The 23095-nt window shown below is 35.2% G+C and overlaps 1 protein-coding gene across 1 annotated transcript; it reads right to left on the bottom strand.

Moving 5' to 3' along the window:
- Positions 1 to 986: 986 nt before the first annotated feature.
- LOC128621357 (solute carrier family 12 member 7) lies at positions 987 to 22075 on the bottom strand. The gene is made up of 26 exons (XM_053647065.1): positions 21548 to 22075; positions 15530 to 15591; positions 15177 to 15308; positions 14690 to 14836; positions 14472 to 14526; positions 14240 to 14370; positions 12864 to 13075; positions 12254 to 12465; positions 11938 to 12129; positions 11202 to 11300; positions 11000 to 11057; positions 10657 to 10831; positions 9786 to 9904; positions 8928 to 9026; positions 8391 to 8510; positions 8176 to 8280; positions 7710 to 7878; positions 7319 to 7514; positions 6938 to 7107; positions 6731 to 6862; positions 5501 to 5608; positions 4985 to 5095; positions 4369 to 4538; positions 4193 to 4207; positions 3652 to 3785; positions 987 to 2520 (listed from the first exon to the last, which is right to left on the bottom strand). The coding sequence occupies exons 1-26, from the start codon at positions 21660 to 21662 to the stop codon at positions 2429 to 2431; spliced, it is 3330 nt and encodes a 1109-aa protein (XP_053503040.1). The 5' UTR covers positions 21663 to 22075; the 3' UTR covers positions 987 to 2428.
- Between the last annotated feature and the right edge of the window lie 1020 nt (positions 22076 to 23095).

Here is a 23095-nt window from a genome sequence, read left to right as displayed (position 1 = left end):
TACTAAAGCTGTGTAGCTGAATGATTAATGTCACTATACATTAGAAATTTTACTGTTACTACACATTTGGAGCTACAGCCTATAAATGAAATTGGCTTAATATCCTTTACAATGTTACATTTTAATATCATGCTATAATTCTTTAATGTAGACACTCATGTGAAAGCATAACTAAAGAAGTGGTGTACATATTAATTGTGTGCCTTCGTCACTGCGTTTCACTCAACACTGGCTTAATGTTGTGATGAGAGAGAGACTCAAGGCTAGAGGTGCTGCCCTTGTGCTGTGAAGATAAGCATTACTAATTACATTATTTGTCTTGTTGAACACTGATGGTGTTTTGCTTGATTGACATGATTTATTTGTTCAAGAGTCCATCACAAGGCTGGATCCAGAGATAAATGATCCACCATTACCTTCAAATGAAAGCTACATAGAGGAAAGACATAGTGATCCACATATAGATTTATCAGTAGAGGACTGTTTATAACAGAACATGAGTTTAGGAACAATTCACATATACTTATCAAACATATACATTTTTTGTTTGTTTGTTTTTTGGAAAGATCAGAGAAGAAATGTACTACCTGGTAAAACTTTTTAATAAGGATTTGAATCATTCTAGACCGCCAGTATGGTTTCCTTGTAGTATTCCCACTTCCTTTCTTAGTGCCTAGTCACCTTGACATCATTTGGGTAGCTTAAAAAAGTTCCCTCACTTTTTATGTCACTTTTTCATTCCTTCTTTCTTCTCCCTTTTATACCTTTTCCCTCTCACATTGACTCTCGTTCTCTCTTTATTTTTCCAGAGATTCTTTCTTTTTCTCCCACTATTTTCTTTCTTCCTTTCTGCTGTTCTCTTCTTCCCTTCATTACTTACTTTCTTTCATCCCTCCTTCACTTGCAGCTACAGTGTAAACACTATTTCCTATAGACATTATCTGGACTACCTTGTGACCTGGATTATGAAAAGAATGCAGAACACAGACAATGAAAAAAAAAGTTTATTGGGAGAAAAAATAATTAACATAAATTCATCTGCTTATGTTTGGTATGTAATTAAAAATGTAAAGAAAGCAAGAAAAATCCAAACATAGAGTTTTAATTAAACTGAAAATAGGCGGTCAATGTGATGAGTGAACGGACTTTGCAATGCAAATATAATTAACAGGTAATTTACACAATGTTCACTAAACAAATTAATATAACATAGTACTGTCTGACTAAGAATGAATACAGGAATCGCTTGAAGGCCACCTGTAATGAAATCAAGCAATACATCTTCTTTTAAGTTAACTGATGCCTCAACTATGTACAGATTTCTCTATGTACATATTTATCTATGCTACAATTTATCTATTAGTTAAACTAGTTACAAATACCTTGTTCTTCTAAATTGTGACTGAATGAGGTTATATATGTATGTTTTCATCATGCTGAATCTCCCACAACAACCTATTTTGTGGTTTATATGAATTGTATAATGAAGTTCTTCTTGTGAGGAAATGGCACCCTTCAAGAGCCAATAGGAACAAACACTTTCCTATGAAAATAGCAGCATATTACATGGAAGAATAAAAAAAACACAAACACTTTAAATGACAACACCAATAATTGTACTGTCTTACAGCACACACAATATAACATAATAAAGAATTATAATAATGTAATTTAACAAAGTTTAATATATAATATTAATATTTAGTGCCAGTCCCCACAGATTTAGGGTTTTGATATTATTTGGTATTCCCTGATAAGCTTTTTGTTAAATGTCATATTCTGCTTTCAGGGGGATTTTTTTTTTTAATGTTATAAATGTCAAATCTGCATTTTTTTGATGAATAAATCATTTGGTAGTTGGTATTTTATATGTCAAAAGTAAACACATCCTTACTGCCATAGTGAGAATCAGAGAAAATTATATTCTGGAAAATTATGTTGTTTTGAGCTTGCTCCATGGGTCGCACTGTATTAGATGCAATATATTTTTAATATGTGATTGGTAGAACAGATGGGCTTTTTAAAGCTTAGATTATCAGTGCCCTATTATTATACCTTTATTGTGTTGTGAAAGCGTATAACGTGAACAGTAGGCAGCAAGGTAGGCACTAACAGTTTAAAGAGACACCTTCTTAAAACATATTAGGACCAAACCGAAACTCAGATTTTAACACTGGGATAAAATTGTGCATGGAAGGGCCGTTGTGAAACTAATGCCAGTACTTTGCATAAAATATGAACATTTACACTGTATTTATATTATTGGTACTATCAAAATATTTTTTAAAAAGTTTCTTTTAAAGATAGGAAATGTTTGACCAAATGAGGCATTTTTATATAGGTCTAACTGACTGTACCAGTGTGGTTAAAATATTTTATTGCCTTTTTTAAAAAACCTTCCCTGAGTACTAGTTATTTCCACTGTGAACTATGAGTAGATGGTGATGACCTCTCTTCCTCCACCTCGTACAAGCAGAACCCGCTCCAAACCTTCCATTAACACCTCCAAAAATTCCATGTCTGGGACATTCCTGTCAAGGAGTAAATGCTCATAACAGCCACAGAGCATCAGTTACAATACAAGCAATTATTTACTGCACATTAATAACAATTTAACATTTTTCATTAACCCATTAAACCAACTGAATGTGTATTTTGAGTAACTACTATAAATAATTTAGTAATTACAGTGAAACAAAGAGGAAATGTACGTAGCTACAAGAGTAAGGAATGTCATTTTTGGAGCCATTGACAGGGTTCCATAAGTTTAAGTGTTTAATAATCGTAAATGAAGACATGTTCATTCTACCCATAAAAAAAGTAATGTTTTGAGTCAACAAGCTCATTTATCAAGGAATTTAAAAATTGACATAAAAGCTTCTCAGACAGTTATATAAGGTGGAGTTTGCCAAAAATAGAGGTGTGTCTCTTTTACATGTGATTCTGACAAGATTGAATAAAATGTTATTGAATTAATGTATTAAATTTAGGGCAATATTAAAAACATAAACATTTTAATGTGTTGATCGCATCATATCCAAAACAAATGACGGCATGGCATATCTTTACAGGAGAGCAAATCAATTTAAACAAAACATTGGTTGAGTGTGGATGCCATATTGTTAAATAAAGAATACAACCAGGACTATCCATGTATTGGCAATATACTAGTCCTATTAGAAGTTAATTTGAACTATCTATCTTATCATTTATATATTAACATATTAGTCTTTTTTTTTATTTGTTTATTTTTAAATTGTCTCATTTTTACATTGTATTGTATTGCAGCTGACAGCAAATAAAAAAGTGATTTGCTTCAATTAATTTTCTATACCATTTTTTAAAAACTTGTGTTTAAAAGGTAGCGGACTAGATGCTATAGGAAAAAAAACATATTGGACATTTCTATGACAGAAAAATCTGGCAACCTCACAGTCGTGAACATATAGGTCATTTTTTAAATTTGTTCAGACCTTACAGAAAATCAGTTTAAGCAGTGAATATAAGTAAATACTGACAAAACCTTTGAAATAAAGTCACTCTGAATTCAGCTCACAAAACTGAAACTGTTAGAATCCGCTAAACATTTTTATACTATAAAGTAATCAGTACTAAACTTGATTAAAAAGCAACTGAATTGAAGAAGGATACAGTTCTCATCACCACCCTTGTTTTTAGGTGGTCCAGGCATATTCAGTAAGACAAGGTGGGCATTCTGGGATTTGTTGACCACAGCTTCATTCAATTTGACTGCAGTGTGCATTCTTCTGACATTGGACTGGTTTCTATAACAACACACACACACACACACACACACACACACACACACACACACACACCCCAAAGATTTTATACTTAAACTTTGTTCCCTTTTACATCATACCTACTGAACACTCACAACTGCTGAGCATACAATATCAGCATGCACCCATATGCTGGTTCTGTTTCCAGAACTGCTCAGTGTTTTCTTTAAGAGATAAGAACCCTTCTAACCCTTTTCTCCACTGAGCTCACACCAGCCAGGTTTATGTTGTCCATTCTATCACTACTTTTTGGAAATGAATTTGTTGCTTTTGCCAAGCCTTCTAGCAAAAACTGTAATGAGTACACAATCATGAGGAATACAAACAGAACATGAAGTTTAAGTATTTCCAAACAAAGATTTGCTTAAACAAAATTAAATAATACTTACAGGTTCTCCCACTCTCTGGAAAGGAAATGTGAAAAAAATGTGGTTTTAGATATTTTTATGATAAAAAGCAGTATGTTCTTTTATATGTTGCATTTATTGATGTTTACTTAAAATACTAAAGATAGCTAAAGAAATGTCTCCTGTTGTATTCTCATGTCAGTCTGTGTACTACTTACGGTTTCATGTTGAAGATGTCCCGTACGCATGCTCCAGCCTCACGGTGACGGTGCCTCTCAGCAGCAAATTTCTCTTTGGTCCAGGTCATGTGGATTTGATGAGAGTCAGGGCTGTTCCTTTCTTCGTGGCCACCATGGCACTTAGAATTCCTTTCATGAAACATGTGAGCCTGTAGGATTAACAACTGAAATATTTATCAGGGACAGACACAAGCCTTACTATAACATGATACAGACAGATGTGAATGAAAAGGTTTTCTGTGTACTGCGGTAGTGCTTCTACTTTTACAATGAGCTTAATTATGGCTTCGGTGAGCAGCCATAATAAACACAGTGCGTAACAGTTACAGTACAGGTTTAGAAATAGCCATGTTTCTTCTAACTTATAAAATGCATATAAAATGCTGAAAACTACATGTTCTACAGCAATGTTCTACAGCAATGTTGTAAGAACATTTATAAATATTAGGCAACAACATTCTCAGATCACCAAAAAAAAAAAAAAGATACAATTTAATACAACATAATTTTGCTACCCTTAAATTGTCAGCTATGATATGTAGCACAAATTCTTCATTTACAGTGGAATGGGTAAGTGAAAGAAAACTGAGAATACCTCATGTTCCAGGTCATCCATGCGTGGCACTTGTAAAGTGTTGGGAGACAGGCCCTTTGTGTTGTTCTTTCTTTTAATGGAGCTCCTGGATCCATCTGCAATGCTTTGAATCTGGCAACAACCACAGAACATATATAAGCAAAAGGGCATCAGAGACATGTTTTGTTACCTCTACCAAAAAATTTATCATCAACTATTCTTACTATTGTTACTAACAGGAAAATGTCCACCTGTTTATATCTAAACTTAATATATTCCTTATTTAAAAATGCATAAGAGAAGATAAGATAAGGTTAGTGTTTTACAGATAGGTTTTCATTTTTCAATATGATTACTGAACCATGTCTCAAGATATACATATATTTCTTTGGATGGAATTAATCATGGATGTTTGATGTATGCACTTATATAAGAACAGTTTCATCTACATTTAATAGTGTACATTCAGTCAAAACCCTCTGAAAGAATGCTGACCAACTGTCAGCGTTAGAAACTGCATAATCAAGCTGTTATTACCTCTCTTTCCCTCTCGGTTTTAGACAGCTGCATCTGTTTTAGCATTTGAGAACGCTGCTCCATAACTAAGGTCCTTTCGTAGGTAAAGGCTGAGATATCACTCTCATGCTAAATATCAAAGACAGTGCAAAGTATAAGGGGGCAGTCACACCCAGCATCTCACAAATCATAATGAAACAGCATAGGCCAGCATATTTCCTTCAAGCCACAACTTATTAACAACACAGTGTGTTTTTCATTCATTGTATATATTAAGAATAATGCTTTAAACATAAATCACAAAACTTGTTTTTTGTCCTGCTCGTGACTAGTCATCTTTGAATTAATTAAATATGTTAATAACCTCCTTTTTGAAAGTCCTAGCAGCTTACTTGAAGTAAATAACATGACGATGTGAAAAGGCTCTGGTAGATAAACTTCAACAACAATGAGGTAGAGATACTGTTATACAAAATAGCCTAAACAAAAAGTATCATTTACAGTTTACAAAAGAAAGTGAAGTTGTGGAGTGTGGTTAAGCAGCCATTTGTTTTTACGTGCCAAATATCAGGAACATTTATCAGATGCTCCATCGATCATAAGTTAAAAAACAAAACAAGTAAAAACATTTTTTTCTTCTCAGTAAATAGCTTTTATTATTTGCATATTTTTAGTACATTTTGTTTCTTTTGGCTTTTATTTCACACAGCACTTTGAGCTGAATTTTATTTGTATATGAGGTGATATGTATGAAAGGTGCTATGTAAATAAAAATTATTATCATTGTTGGTGTTGTTGTAATGAAATAATAATAATAATAATAATAATAATAATAATAACAACAACAACAACATCAACTGTGGCAGAGAAGAAAATTGTTTTATCTTTATTACTGGGGTTGCTACATAAACATGGTTAGGAGGGGGCCTAAATGTATGCAGATTCATTAATTTCACTTTCAGTAACCACTTTATCCTGGTCAGGGTTACATTGAATCCAAAAAAATTATAAAACAATTTCTGTGTGTTGAAATTTGAACATGCACAAATTAAGGACAAAATTGTTCACATGCATAACTGATGAAGGTCCCCTTTTCTTTTTCTTTTCTTTTTCATGGTAAACAGTTGTGGTTTGCTTTAAGCTTCCTAAGAATTTCTAACGGGTAGTAGCAATGTAAATACATACATGTATAGTTGTGATTTTCTCCAAGTAGAAACTTTTCTAAGGAAAAAAAAATCACTAATGTCTTACCATCTCCACCACCTCCACTTCAGCATTAAGGCGGAGCTGATACATGAAACTCTGCAGATCCTTCTTCATCTGAATGCTGTTATCATCCAGCTGTGCCACAGTAAAGACCCGCATCTTACACTTTTTCCACACCTAAAGAAAGCAACAGTGTGAGTCTGAAAACCAGTCATCAATGAAAACGGCCATAGACATTTCTCAATCTTGTACCTTGTGCTGGCGGAGCAGGAATGGAAGCAGCATGAGCAGGCCTCCATCATGGACAATCCACCACACGTCAATGGTGCCCTCAGCCAGACGATCTGTGTTGCTTGGAAAAACATCAACGTTCTTTGCCACAAGCAAGGCCTGGTGTGCAGCAGTCGTCTCTCTCACTGTCTCTGTGGCAGGAAAGAGTTACGATCGATTTATGAATTTCAAATTTGAATATGATTTATGAGAATGATCATAAACAGAGTCAGAAGATAAGTCAATTTAACATGCTTTAAAGCAGGCATACTGGAGAGAAATGGAAAAAACAGCCAGAAGTTCCCAGACATACTTATTTATCAGTGAATCAGCAAAGCGCAAATATCAAAAACTAATCCCTACCGATAAAGTTTTTCCAGGAGGTTGCATCCTCAGCCTGTCTCCAGTTGCAGGGCCATGCCATCAAGACCGCATTGTGCTTCATGCCTCCCAGACCAGCTGACTGGATCAAGTTGGAGAAACCATCTCTCAAGTTAGAGCACACCACAACATGACAGAAGCCCTTTGTTTTCTCTGCAGACATGGACCCCTTGACATTCTGTAAAGAAAGACGAACTGGTATTCAAGATCTATTCATTTAACAATGGTGGAAGATGAACAAGCCATCATCCTTAACAATTATATCATTTATAACAGCTATTTATGTTCGCAAAGCTACTATTATGCCAGCATTTCCAACACTGTAATACACTTAGCAGCTTAAGAGCTTGAAGTGTTCTTTTCTTCTACTTACTGTTTCTGCACGTTTGGCCTCAGCACTTCGGGTCATATAGGTTCCCTGTAGCACTGAAGACGCAATGGTCAGGCCTTTCCCAGCCTTCAACTGAGACGTAAAAGTGAGTAGTCGCGGATGCTTCACCGCCAAATCAGAGTCAAGATTCAGCAACACCAATAGCTGGGGCCTAAAATATACCATGTTTAAGAGCACAAAAATTGCCTTTAAATAACTCAGTGTTACTTTGCATAGCATTGTGTCCGTGACAAGGTCAAGCCTTTTTTATCTGCTTGTCTTGATTAATGTTTTCCCCATTGCCTACTTCGCATTTCCTGGTTTCTTAGTTTGCCGGTTTACCGATCCCCTCACGTTTTTTTTTCTGAGTATAGCCATTCTGGTTGCTACTTTGGTTTTAATAAAACCAGTAAACTTGCACTTGCATCTGTCTGTCCGCTTTATGACAGACTTTTACTTCTGTGTTTACCTCCAGTTCTTGGTATGGGGCGGTGCTTCTTCTAATTTGATAAGTGCATATCGTGCAGCATTTAAGGACAGCCCTCTGATTCCATCGCCCCACTCCTTCTCTGCCCTGTGATTTTAGTAACATAATTAACATGAAGGAAATAACTGCCTCATGTACAATCATTATTAAGATCACCACTATGCATGTAGTATATTATTGAAGGGAAAGTGACTCACCCTCTGTATTCAATGTATTTATATATGCATCCTGCAATCAGTATGGTCACCAGGGCATAATACCAAGATGAAACAAACATAAGAGAGAGACAAAGAGTCATGCCCAGGACCGAAAGACTCCTATGGGATTAGATGCAGATTATTTTACATTATTTCATGTAACAGCAAAACAACTAAAATCCTAAAATGCTGCTGGATTACAGGAAATTAACATTTAATAATTAAAACTATACCATCAATGTATGTGTGCTGTGTCCTGAGTATTCTGATTCCACTCATGAAACCATTTCTACCATAACTACCATTGTATCATTACAACAGTAAATGTGAGGATACAGAGTTATATATGTAGTATAAATATGATGAGTATAAACTGAAACAAAATGTGGCATAATCAAATCAAAATAATTTTATTAAAAGTTATGATGTTTTGACTGGTTTCAACATAACTGCATAACTGGCAAAATGAGTAAGATCCTGATTACTTCATTTACTTATATTTTCTATGATTGCACAATTTCCTCTTGAGTAACATACCAGTGATAGAATTTAAACCTTGGTCTCCAGTTCGGGGTGCACAGGAGTGTTTGGATAGCACAGGCCAAGTTTACAAAGAGGTAGCACATTAAGAAAAACCTACAGCAGAAAAAGCATGCATGGTAACTTCACAACAGAATCCATTAGACAAAAGCTGAATGAATGTTTTCATGCTAGTGAATACTCTTTCTGCACATCATGTATATCATTTCTACATCAAAGTTCAGTGGGAGCATTTAGGGCTTATATTTTAAACCTGCACTTAGCAAATCTCACTGGATTCACAATTTATGGGTGCAGTATATGGTTAAGTATTACAAAATCCCTTAATAACCTCTGAAAGAGATATATTTACCTGAGGCTAAATTCCTGATAGTTTAGCAGTGAGTTTTAGCTCCACTTTACACAAGCTTTTCAAATGTATCTATCTTTTTTAATTTCTTAAAAACAGCTTGATGCTAATTAAGCATTTAATAATTCCATATAGTATTAAGCAACGTAAACGGCTTAAAATTTATATAGAACTGTTATTTCTAAGTAAGAGGTACCCACACCAAGCCCATGTTTAATTATTTTATTATACAACCTTTTGTCATTAAAGTCAGATCAACCGCCCCAAACTGAATATTCATTATGGAAAACATGCAAAAGCAAATGTGCTATTTTGTTCTTTTGAAAGACACAAGCCCCATTAGGCTGGATACTATTAGATCTTTTTGGTGGGTGTTAGCAAGTTTGCATGTTTATTTTTTTATTTTTTATTTTTTTTAAACAAAATCAGTAAATCAGGCCCTCAGTTGTTTGATGGAGGCCAGGGGAGAGAGACGTGAGGAAGTGACTGCTGAGGTGCATACTCACATTGAAAGTATAGGAGCAACTGCATCCACAGAACCGATAAGAATCCCAATTTCACAGATTCCTACAGTTAGCAGCAATGCCCAGGTTGGCTCACCATTGGATTTACTGTGACCAAATACCTATAAGACAGTGAGGAACACACCCATTTTTAATCATGATTTATTATGACTCCATCACTGTATGTGAATAATGTGAATACTTTGAAAAATAAATATTACACAGCGTTATCAGCTAACTAGGGTTGCCAATTCAGTGTGACCAATTTCTTACAATCTGTTTTTAATTTCTAGACTAGATCTAGGGTTTGGGCATTTTACATGAACTATACCTATAAATTAAATTAATGAAAATGTATTCCTATTATAATGCAAACCAAGTTAAAGCCAAATCCTATAGCAATCATACAATACATAATATTATTAGGACTTGGTGAAAGGACTATTTACAGAAACCATGTTTTTAAAAAAAGTTTTTTTTAACTGGAAAAAAAGAATAATATTCCAGTTGATGTTGGATTTTAATGTAGTGCATGGGAAGGGCGATCTTTAGAGATGTTTTGGTTTTGGTAACTGCATGCTGAATGAATACTAAACCCATCAGGCTGTTATTTCTTGTCCATTTAACCCTAAAATCCTATTTAACGCTGCTGTATTATCTTGTTTACAGTCTACATATTTCACTTTAAAATGAGAAGTTATAATGATACATTTTCAATACAAATAGTGAATGTGAGTGAGGGGGTAATTAATTATTTTTGGAAGTTATATCTTTCATAAATAAATCCACATGTTCAAACATCTCTCGATTTATTTATAGGCTAATCTGGAAGGGTTGGCAAACCTACATATTCATCTAAAAAAATAAAGGTAACCTGTAGGAAGGGAATGATTCCATCATGTGCAATGGCATGCAGAAGCCTGGGGGCACCAGTCAGGCTCTGTAGTCCTACACCACAGCAAGAAAAGAAAGAGCCAATCACAATCACCCAAGGCGAAGGCCAAGCCAGAATGCCTATCACCGGGCTTCCTTTCGCAGAGAGCCCAAACCTGTTTATACATGACAGAATTGCTTTCAGTAATTTGAGCAGAGGCCAGCAAGGAGCTTCACAGTTTTTCAAGTTTTTAAAACAATACTTTTATCAACTAGTAGAATGTTGCAAGCTTGCAGATTGATGTTGTACAGTTTTAACAATTTCCAATCAAAATAATACTTACTTATCTCTCAATAACACTCCCTCTATGCAGGCCCCAAACAACACCACGCAAGAAATATCTAAATGCTGCAATTAAGGTTTTGCTAAACCTCACACAAAGGCATTTGAAGAGCTTTTTTTCTACACTCATTTATATATAAAGCCCCTTAACCCTAAATCATGGAGTCTGGATTGATAGGTGATCTGGCCCTACAGAAGGATACAGATGATGGAAGTGGTAATAATGGCCATAATGGTGCCAATAGGAATAGACCTCTGAGCATCCTTCAGATCTCCAGATCGGTTTGATCCTGCCATGATCCCTACAAAAACACAACAAACATGGTGTTCACTGCTTAAAGACATGATCATGAAATTTCAGTACAGTTCATTACCCACCTGTAGTCATAATCTCTACAGGATCCTAAAAAGCATGACTGTAAAGTTTACCATGATACACACCTAAAGTGCATTACATCTAAACTCTAGGAAATGGTCTTCATTTTTAATCTTTAGGTCACTTTTATGACAAACATTTAGGCAACACTCAAAAATTCCTTATATGTATTATGAATAACTATGAGAAACATTCTGAGAACAGCTGTGCCCGAATGTCAGAACCATTAAAACCAATAAAAATTTCCTTAAATACCTTCCATGTTATTGTATTAAGCAATCATTTATAAATGCAGTTTAATTAATAATCATAATAATCAATTAAAAGTGATACATTTGTCCTGTATTGGTAGAATACGTTTAGGAGTATAATATTAATAAAGACAGCACTAAGCAGATGAATATGGTTTCAACGTTTCAGCAATGTTTTGCTTCCTTTTAATTTTCATGTCACATTCCAGAGCAATATTAATATAACAGTTGAATTTCATTACGTACCCTTCTATGCAAGTTTTACACTAAAATCATAAAGCTATTATGATATATGGGCCTCTGCTGTCTCACCTGTGACCGAGGGGAAGTAGATGCCCACCATCATTGTGAAGAAAGTGGTGATATCATTGTAGACATATGGCAACTTGTCTCCGATATTACCCGGTATTCTTTGATAGTCTCTGATATTCTCTGCTGGAGATGACACCTGGTTCTTCTTTTCTACCAGCATCCCACTAGAGCCATAATTTCCCCATAGGTTATCTGGAACGCAAAAATAATTTGAATGCCATAAAATATCATAATTTGAAAGCTTTAAAACTTTGCATATGTTTATGTAAAATTCTAGCAAACATACTGAAGTATGTAATATTATATGAAGTGTCACCTGTGATAATTCCACTTTGCAGGCCTGGAATACCGTTGATCTCTGTTAAATTGTTCTGGTCAAAGTATTCATCACATGTTGCATTGAGGAAAGGCGAACTACAGAACAGCTTCCACAGGTCTGTTGTATGGGTTACATTGTTGATCACTTCTGTCTTCATGCATTTGTCAAAGTCGATATTTTTGAGTGTACGGTTACCCAGTACACAGATTCTAATGATAATAATAGCAACAGTCCATTAAAATTTTAAGCGTGTAATTGGACAAAAACAAACAAATACAGACAACACAAAATGTATGTAATGTAATATGAAATGTGATGTCAGAAACATCTATATATGTAAATCAATATGTACATTTTCTTTACATTTATAATAAATGGCAGCTTAGATGTTGGTAGTTGTTACAAGGATATTTGGTTGAAAACCAAAAGTGTCTTATATAGTTTTGCATTTCGTAAGCTTTTACATCAGCATGCATACATTAATATTTTCAAATGTGGAATCAAAAATTGATCAAATATTCACTCAGCATAATTAATTAATTATGTCATGTGGTTTATTTTAAAAAGTCCATGAGATTAAGTAAATTTGAGTGTATGGTGTACTCACTGGAAATCTGGAGGGCTGATGACAGTCCTGATGACTCCAGCGTAGATGGCCATAATGGACAGAATCACACAGGAAAGAAAGACCAGTGCCAGTTTATTCACATACCTGACCCCAACAAACACCACCAGAGCCATGATGGCCAAGCAGCATGTTCCATACACCCGCATGTCATTCAGGTCCTCAAACAATGCTGCACTTGGCACTATGTACATCTATACATGAGACAGAACAGATGAGAAGATAACAGGTGTACACTGTAGTGTCTGAAGATATATGATACACCCACTCTCATCATTAATTTCATTATGAAAGACGCTTGATCTAATACACTGTTTTCTAAACAAAGAAAAATGTAAAACGTTATTCAACATTTATGGAAGGAACCTTCAGCAAGGGAGGGAACAACTGTTTTTAGCTGCTGTAATGTAAAAGGAACAATAATTAATATAATAATTAGTAATAATTATTGCTGTAATAAAAGGAACTAACCTGTTTCACAGACATTCCGCATCATTTAATGTAACTATAATTGGATTAAAAAAATACAGCCTGCTGTTCTTTAATAAATGAAATGATTACATCTCTGGCAAATTGCTATGGTATAAAAATAATGAAGCATTGTGGGACATGAGGTTATAGAAAAATAATCACAGAACTCCATTGATGTTTATTCTCCTATAGCAGCTAGCTTGTCATGTTTTACTCCTTACATAAACTTTTTCTACCGAATAAGCTTGAACGGATAGGAAGATAAAAATTTTACATTTAGCCATTCAATGTAGATCGACTGCTACCAGAGCAAACAGGAGCTCCCACGAATCAGCTATAAATACAAAGTTAGTTATAACCACTTTATTTATACTAGAACACTATTGAATTCTCAGTTCTGACTGGACAGTGGGTCTTGATGAGTTTTCTATAACAGCGGCTCTGAAAGTAGTGCCAGCTGCAGGGCAAATCGGAGGTTAAAATTCATGCACTGTTCCTAAAACAATATATTTTCAGTAGTAACTATTTCACATGGACCTGTATGGTAAGCACTCATGTAATTTAAGCCTGTTTTTGAGTATTGTTATTTTAAAGAACATATAATGAAGACTTCTTTAAAGAGACATTTTTGTAACATTTATGGAAAGATACTTGTTTCTGCTCTTTGTAACAGTCAGAGGAAAAGCTGTTTCCTTAGGTTTTACACCATGGGAAATTCTTGAGGGCAGAGGAATTTGCACTTTACAGTTTCTCAGTTTCATGACAAACTTTTTTGTCTTATTAACTCCAAGAGAAAGAAAAACATACAAAGGCCGATGAGAGAACAACTGTTTATATCTGTTATAAAGTAAGTGGTAACAGGAATAAACATCTAAAGAAGTACCCACCAAAAGGATCTCTATGGTGCCCAGTATATACATGGATCCAGCAAAGGTTGTACCAAGGTAGAAGCATAACCCAACAGCACCTCCAAACTCTGGACCCAGTGCCCTAGAGATCATGTAATATGAGCCACCAGCTGAAAATGAAATGGGACACCTAAGAAATTTATCATATCTTTTCATGAACACTAAATTCAAATTTAAATAAAGTCAGGAAAATTTCTGTTGCCTGTCATACCTGGCACCATTCCATTAGTTGCAATGGCACTCATGGATATTGCTGTCAGTAATGTCTGTGGGGCAAAGCATAGACTTGTAAATTGTTCAAATAAATGATACAAGATTTACTAACAATGTATCTAGATGGAAATTTGTCAGAGTAGCTTGTTGTTTAAATTAGGTTTATACGGAGATAAAGGTGTACTATATAGATGTATTTTTAGTTTTAGTACTCACACAGGCACAGCACATGAAGATGATAGCAAAGGAGCCTAAAATTCCAGCTGTGCCTACGATCCAGGTGAGGCGCAGAAACAAAACAACACCCAAGATGTTTTGCACACAGGGCAGGAACACTCCAAAAAATGTGCCCATTGGAGGACCCTGACAATACAAAGATACAGGAAATCAGACTACAAATTCTCAACTGATAAAGAGCTATTTTGGTTATTTGGGTTAAGTAATAGAAACACCATGCTTTTGTCAAATATTCTTCAGTGTATCACAATAGTGTGACAACTAAGAAAGAATCAAATTTTATTTAGTTAACAAGTGCATTTGGCAACATTCTTCAGCATTGAATCAATTTTAAAAGCATAACAAAAAGTATTTTTTGTGACTTAAGCTTAAAGAACATTAAAATAAAACTACTGTAAATCTTCTGTTTATTGGTGGTTATTAGAAGTACATCAACATGCCATAACTCCGGTGGTATGAGACTGACCTTGACGGTGACCCTCTTAACCCCATCCTCACTCTCAGCTTTCTCATGATCTACAACCCCCTGTGTCAGGTTTGTATAATTGGCCAGCTTGTTGAGGAGGGACGCCACCATTGGAGTACTGTCCATTTCTTCCTGTGTGTAACAAAAGTAGTTGTCAAAACAAAAATAAAAATGCTGAAACAAGCAATTCAGGTTTTTGTAATTTATACTCGATATGCTATGCAAAAATGCTAGCAAAGGCTGTTTGTGCAAAAATTAAAACAGAAACAAGATTTGTGGGAATATACATCTGGGAATTAGTTTGTAAGCACTTTGTATGTTTCCTAAGATTTTTATGAATAATTGAACTGTACCTCGAAGAGTGCCATGTTTTTCCCATCACAGCTCCTGTCATGGTCAGAAGGGGTTTCATCACCTAGACACATCAGACACACATATTTTAACATTGACATTTTATTATTAGTTTGTGTCTGTAACAACTGCAGATACTGCTATTTTTATTGTAAAAATGGATCATGCCACAAAATAAACAGTGTAAATTTGTAATTTTGTCTTGCCTTTGGCTTTTTAGTTTGTATTCGGTTGTGTTAGTATTTATTTTCCAAAAGGCCGATATTTTAACAATCCCTAATTCTTACACTCAGCAAGATTTTCTCTTTACTCCACGTAGTACTGTAACATAGAGGTTTTACGTTCTGCTAAATTAACTACATTAATGCTCAGCAACAAATCAGCATATACTGTACTACTGTCCAAACCATAATGTAATATTAATGAAAAAATACATTAATATTGAAGTGAAAATGTACTTTGTCTGATTTACAGTAACTGTGAGATTTATTTTACAACAAGGATATAATAATGAGTATTTAGAACTCAATGCTATAAACAATAATAGAGGGATAACCACTTGGCATGTGTACTTGCTCAACTCAATGTACAGTTTAGATAAGTCCAGGAATCCAAAGCATGGGGAGTAAACTAGTCTTTTTCTGCTGATGGAAAAAGATCAGTATGGGAAAGTGTGTATGTGCTGAATATGGGAAAACATGTAGTAAATGACAAATCCCAACTGGACCTTGCCCACACCTGACAGGAAATTACACCATACTTAAAGTATGAATGTCAGTTACTTATTCAGTTTTAACAACACAAAATAATGGTCTTATCAGGTGCTTATAAAAGACATCAGGTCTAAAAATAGCATTTCTGATATTTGGGCCATCTTTCTGGCCATAATGCTCCTCAAAAAGTTAAAGGGACCACCATCCAGCCCTCACTTGCCATGTCATTTTAACAACAATATTTTAGTCTAAATAGCTGCAATATGCTAGATGAATTAATATCTCCTTAAGCATAGCCCTGCTAAGTCAATGTATCATTGTTTTTCTGTTATATTGCATCTGTATCCAAATTTTATCATAAGCTTTTTTTTTAATTAATCCACATGAAGTATTTTGTGCTGCAGTTAATGGATGAAAGGTGCTATACAAATAAAGTTAATTATTATATTATTATTACAAGGGTTATTAGTATACAGACCAGAAAAATCATGCTCTGGTAACACTAGCACAGGCTTTAGCATTATAGCGTATATGTCACTACATGACTAAGGTAGCTATTAATATCTTAATCCATCACAACACAAGTGTAAGCTGCATACTGCACCTGTGTATGACTGAAGGCAAAGGGGTTCATGTGGATACACAAGAGAAATTCTGACAATGTGGAGAGAGGGAATTTAATAAACATGTAATTATGTAAATGAACATTTATAGCGGTATAATATGTATTTATAGCTCCAGATGTGTGTGTCACATACTACAAAAAAAAATATCTTACTAGTTAAGACAATGGCAGATCTAGTCATAAAAGTAAACTTACCTAAATGTTTTGATCTTAACCCTTCACCATAATCCATATCCAGAAGTGTTTCTGGACTGTTTTAACTCCTTGAAAACCAACCAGCCACTATGCCACTCTAATTTTTACTACAATCTTCTTATAGCCAAGTTTCTCCCATTTCCCGTATCACTGCTCTGTACTCTAGTGCACTGTAGCTCAGAGCTCAACTATCGCCGAAAATCCCTCTGATCAGTCCTCTGTGCTGAGACAAGCTCAACAGTGTGAGCTCATAAGGCTGGCAGAGAACATGTGCTCTATCTAACTATGTGCTTTAGTCAGCGCTAGCCTTCATCTCATTATCTACCTTGTGCAGCCGCCTATTCTTCTTCACTCCATTTTAGTCTTTCATTTGGAGTCTTGTAATTGTCTGTTAGCCTGCTTTTAGCTGAACTTTCATGTTCTCCTCACCTCCTATAGTTTATTGGGATTCCAACAGCCTTTTCTGCCTTTATATGTTTCTGCCTATGAGAAAACTACTGTAACAAATAAGTGAATAAAAGAGAGCAGTGCATCTTTGGCTGAGTTGAAGGCAAACTCTATGCACAATTAAGCATATTAAGCACAAAATGTGGCCCTTTCCCAGGAAAAGAGGAACAGAAATATCTGTTTTGACTGATGAATGAAACATAATGGCATAATGTCATCTAGATAAGCGTCTCATGTCTCAACATGTTTTGTATAAACAATGAAGCATTACTTGTGATAAAGGACCAGATACAAATGACCAAAATATTTTCCACTGGCTCATTCCTAAAGTAATGAGACTTGAATATGTTCTCTCTGTCTCACACACACACACACACACACACACACACACACACACACATGTTCACACACACATAGATAATACTAAAGACATAGTTTAAAACTTTCCACAAGGTGCTTAAGTACACTTGTGAAATCATCATTATGAGTAAGGATGGGCGGATTAGCTCTGGAAGTCCTCTTGCACAACTGGATATGTTGCATATGTCACAGATGATGAAGCTTTCATTATAGCATTCGCATTTTGCTTGCTTTCTGTCTCTTGCTTCAGGATAAGGTTAATGAAACCTGGGAATGAAAAAATGCACCCAGGAGGGCAATTTTATTGTTTTTTTGTAGATCTTCCTCCTCAGTAATGGCCTACTGATTTAGTTTTTTATGGCCAATGTCATGGAAATCATTATTTTACATTTTCTCATTCAACACTTTTGTTCAAAGTGACTTACAACTGAGCATTTCAAGACCCAACATTGGAACTCAGAACCTTCCAATTACTAATCCAAAGCCTTAACCACCAAGCCACCACATTCTGTAGACTGTCCTTTCTGCCAACAGTGATTTAGATGAACCATCGAGGTGAGAATTGTCTCAAAAATGGTGGATCTGCATTAATGGCAAATCATTAGTGAACAATCTCTGATGTGCTTTTCAGATAATATTTACGGTGATGTTCTCCCAACTGACATTGCTGGAGTAATTCTTTAGTACATTTACAGCTCTTCGCTGATTATGAGTGAGTTTCCTGTTAAATTATTATCTTCAGTATTTTCTGTATGTTGGGCAGCAGAAAAGTTTGTTTTGGAGCATTATATATAAAGGAAGACTCGTAATATTTCCCGAAGGGTCCCTAAAAGGGTTATGTCAACAGCAAATCTGATATGAAGAGCTTCTAGAGGTCCACTGGTGAGAAATTATTGCATCAGTACTTTGATCAAATTTGTACAATTTTGTCAACTTATCCATTTCTCATTCTTTCAGTGTAGTTAATGTTTACTCATTATGCTCTGTCACATCCTGCATATTTATGGTATTGTGCTGCTTGATGTTATAGACCCACCTCTTCCATGAACACCTGACTAACCCCTAAAATGCCAACCCCACATTATCCTAAAACAAACAAAAAAAACTTACTCTGGCACTTACACCTCTACTCTGTGCACTTTGCTTTTCTAGAACTCAATAAAAAGATCTTGTATGGTAGAACTACTTGTATTGTTCGCCACTTGATTTATCGCTTTGCTTGTATTTCCTTATTTGTAAGTCGCTTTGGATAAAAGTGTCTGCTAAATGAATAAATGTAAATGTTTATAGCTGGCACATGCATCCAACTCACCCTTGTAGCTTAGTAAATGTTTCTCACGCCTGATACAATGTACAATGAAAGAATGCTTGCTGAAAGCTTCACCATTCACATATGAATGTCTGCCCAGTAAGGAGTGCTGCCTACAGCCATTGTTCTCTGTGATGTAGGTATTGTTTGTTCAAGGCCAATTGACAAACCATCACTTTTGATTGGTCATAGGGCTATGGGCAATGGTTCAAAAGACAATAAAGAAATTCAAATGCTTTGCTAGAGTAAAATGACTGCTAGATAGTTCTAATGGGTGTGCGCTGCATAGGTTTCAACTTGTAACTTCACTCTAAAGAAATGAGCAAACCTGTGTTTATACAAACTGTCTTTCATACATCTTTCAAAACATCATTAAGATCCCGTATCAATCCTTTCTAAAAAAAAAAAGAAAAAAAAAAGAGCAATCCTGTGTTTATAAAAACAGTTTTTCATACATCTTTTGATACATTTGGAGCCCTTATCAATCCATAATACAAATTTCTTTCTACTTTAATCTGAGTATGCCAGTTATGTTTTTCATTTAACTAAACTTTTTGGCACAGTTGAAAAGGTCAGACCTTCAAACTTCTTGCTTGTCTGAATTTCAAATTTTATATAAGGTTTTAATGATTGTTTAAATACTATTCCATAAACAGTGCAGAACAGACCCTGCTGTATATCCACAATGAGTCCACAAGCAAATTTCTACTATTAAACATGTTACATTGCAATAAGTCAATTCTAACAACATGCAAAAATGGTAGCACATAAACACACAAGCTTTTCAAAACATCTATTCAGATATCCACCATAAAGTTATTTTTAAACACAAATTACCTACTTCTCAAAACCGTTCACCAAAAAAGAACCCATTACATCCCAGTACCCAGTGACAACAGTACCTACTCAAGTTAGCCATAAAGACAACACTGACTACATACTGTTGAGATAAATATTGAACAATCATCCTTTTACTTATCATCAGCAATAATACTACGTACAATAATAGCACATGAACCACCATTCCATAATTTTCCAAAGCTATAATAAAATCATATAACTGCGTTTAAAACCAACAAAGTACAACTGTAATGAATGTGAACCATTCATCTGTGTTTGCAATTTCTGTAATCATAAAATCTTAATAGTTACTGTTTGCTACTTCAGCAGATTACGGGAAGTACACAAGCGGAAAAACTGGCTATATAAACAAAATAATTGTAACCCTTTAAACCCAGGATCTGCCCGCCAGTCCAACTTTTACATTACTCACTCTTGTACCCACAAACCTTTTCAATTAGTTTCACTATACAGTAATTACTGAATAATAATCTTCAACACCAACAGTGAATAATACACTACGACTTTAAGGGTTTTTGGAAATGTCCACATGTTTAAAATGATTACATTTGGTTTAATTCTTTTTTGCTGTTAAAAACATATACAACAGTACAAACACTATTTGTAATGCCATTACACATATAAAACTACATAATTACAACCAATAGAAGAGAATTACAACTTAACAGCATGTTTAAAAAAAGAAAATAAAAGAAAAAAAGAAAAAGGCTGCAAGCTATTAAAGATCTGGATCCAGTTTAAACATAACCTCCCTTTCAAAGCAAATTTAGTCTGGGATGAGGTTTATGTTTATTTTTAGATCTTGTAATTTGTAGTTATAAGTAGTTTTGAACAGCTCAGACAAAGAGCGAGAAAGGGAGAGAAAGAGTGATAAGGAAAAAACAGGAAAATTAAAAAAGGAAGTTCAGGAAACCACTGCTTGGTTATGGTGTACAAGCACACAAATGCTGCACATGTTTTGTGAGGCTTTGCCAGTCTAACATAAAGAAGTACAACTCCAATTCCAAAACAGTTGGGACACTGTAAAATGTAAATACAAACAGAATGTAATGATTTGCAAATCTCATAAACCCATCCCATCTTTACTTCTGAGAGACTCTGCCTCTCAGAACTCTACTCTCTTTTCTCTGCCTACTCTTTTTATACCCAATCATGTTATTGACCTGCTGTCAGTTAACCGAATTAGTTGCAAAATGTTCCTCCAGTTGTTTCTTTTCAGTGACACGTACTTTTCCAGCCTTTTGTTGCCCACCGTCCCAACTTTTTTTGAGACGTGTAGCGGCCATCAAATTCAAAAATGCCTTACATACAGTACATTTCTATTTTGAATAACATTTTACACAGCGTCCCAACTTTTTTGGAATTGGGGTTGTATATAAGCAGAAATCCACAGAATGTACGAGCCGGTAGAGAGTTATGACTAAGACAAAGAGAACACTTCCGTGTGCCTGGGTGAGCTATCACACTGAGCTTTCACTCACAGAGGTTGGATTTTCCAAATCATTCTTACCTGAGGAAGGTCCAAACAGAAGTTCTCGCCTCTCCTCGTCTGGGTTATTACCATCATAGTTTGAACTTGAAGCATTACAATCTTCCACTGGCACCACTGTGAAGTTAGTGGGCATTTTTCTTCACAACATGTGCTCCTTATGTCTGTGAAATCAACCTCGTCCTTGTTTCTAACTCTCTCTCTCCTGCCCTCTCTCCCATAAACACAAACTCGACCATACTACTTTCGTCACAAAAGTTACGTTCTTTCGCTCACTCCCCTACCGCTCAGGACCCACGTGATGTCTTCTACAGAAACAGAAGAACCGCCCAACTCTTCCCTCCCGCTTCCATCCATCTTGGCAACTGACTTCCAAGCAGCTCACACCAGTCAACATGATATCCCCTAGAGGTGGAACATGTGTGTGGTTGGATGGTTGAAAATAAAACAGTTTGCATGGCCAGCTATATAGAGGAGACAATTTTCAGACAAATAAAACAAAGAAGGTTGCTGGGTTTTGCTTCAAAAATAAGAAGTAATTGTACAGTCAAAGTCTCCAGAAGAACTGTGGCTGGTTCTGTAAGATGCTCAATAAAACCTACCAGCTAATTGCCTTATAAAACTGCACAAATTGTAACAGAGACTATTTTTTATCTTTTTGTCACACCAAATATTGACTTTGTTTCATTTACTACTGTTTACTTTTAATTATTTTGTTATTTTGAAGGCATCTTATATATATATATATATATATATATATATATATATATATATATATATATATATATATATATATATATATATTTACTCATAACTTTATTTAATTAATTCATTCCATTCCTTGGCCCTAGTGTTCAAATTCAACAATTCCTTCATGACTTCTAATAGGGAGTTGGGAGGCAACACTATAAACCTAGGGTTAGCAAATCAAGCGGTCTGTTATATTTTAAACCTGGCATTCCCAGCACAGTGCTGCTGGGTGGTGTTTCCTGCTTCTGATAGTTGCATTTCTAATGGCCCTGAGAGGATTTATAGTGAGGTGGTGGCTTGTGGCGTCGGGGAGGGAATGCAAGTTAAGAGGCCAGAACAAAAGCACATTCTCACAACTACCCCCACCCAAATGCTCTCTCTTGTTCTCAATCTCTCTCTCTCACTCACGCACACACACACACACACACACACACTTACTTCAGAACAACAACCAAGCATTCATTCAGTAAAATTGGAGATTGGACTGGTAAATAATTCTGCAGCCATACCGTGAGATTCTTTTCCAAAAGAAAAACTTTTAAGTTCTAAACTGTCTAAACAGACGCAAATTATTTTATAGGGAAGTTCACTTCTAGAAGTTTCTTGAATTTTCATGCAAATGCACTTTCCCTTTGCCCTGTGGCTCAAAGGGTGTTCAGTCTGATAACAGAACAGTAAAAGCAGTCATATAAAGATGGCTGATGCTGATAAAACAAAATGGAGCTATATTAGACACAACACAAACAAAACTCTTGCAAAAACAACTCAAACTTTCAAAATTTTCTAGCTGAATGCAATCGCTAGAATTTAAAAGAGGAA

The sequence above is a fragment of the Ictalurus furcatus genome, chromosome 17, assembly GCF_023375685.1.
Source record: "Ictalurus furcatus strain D&B chromosome 17, Billie_1.0, whole genome shotgun sequence".
NCBI lineage: Eukaryota > Metazoa > Chordata > Actinopteri > Siluriformes > Ictaluridae > Ictalurus > Ictalurus furcatus.
This window is presented reverse-complemented; position numbering and strand designations above follow the sequence as displayed.

What these genes read in the sequence shown, in the direction of transcription:
- LOC128621357 (XM_053647065.1), bottom strand. Translation starts at nt 21,662, where the DNA reads ATGCCCACTAACTTCACAGTGGTGCCAGTGGAAGATTGTAATGCTTCA. An exon ending in GTTGCTCCTATACTTTCAAT is followed by an intron (nt 9,027 to 9,785) that starts GTGAGTATGCAC and finishes TTTCTGCTGTAG; the next exon opens with GTTTTTCTTAATGTGCTACC. An exon ending in CCCCATACCAAGAACTGGAG is followed by an intron (nt 7,879 to 8,175) that starts GTAAACACAGAA and finishes GGTATATTTTAG; the next exon opens with GCCCCAGCTATTGGTGTTGC.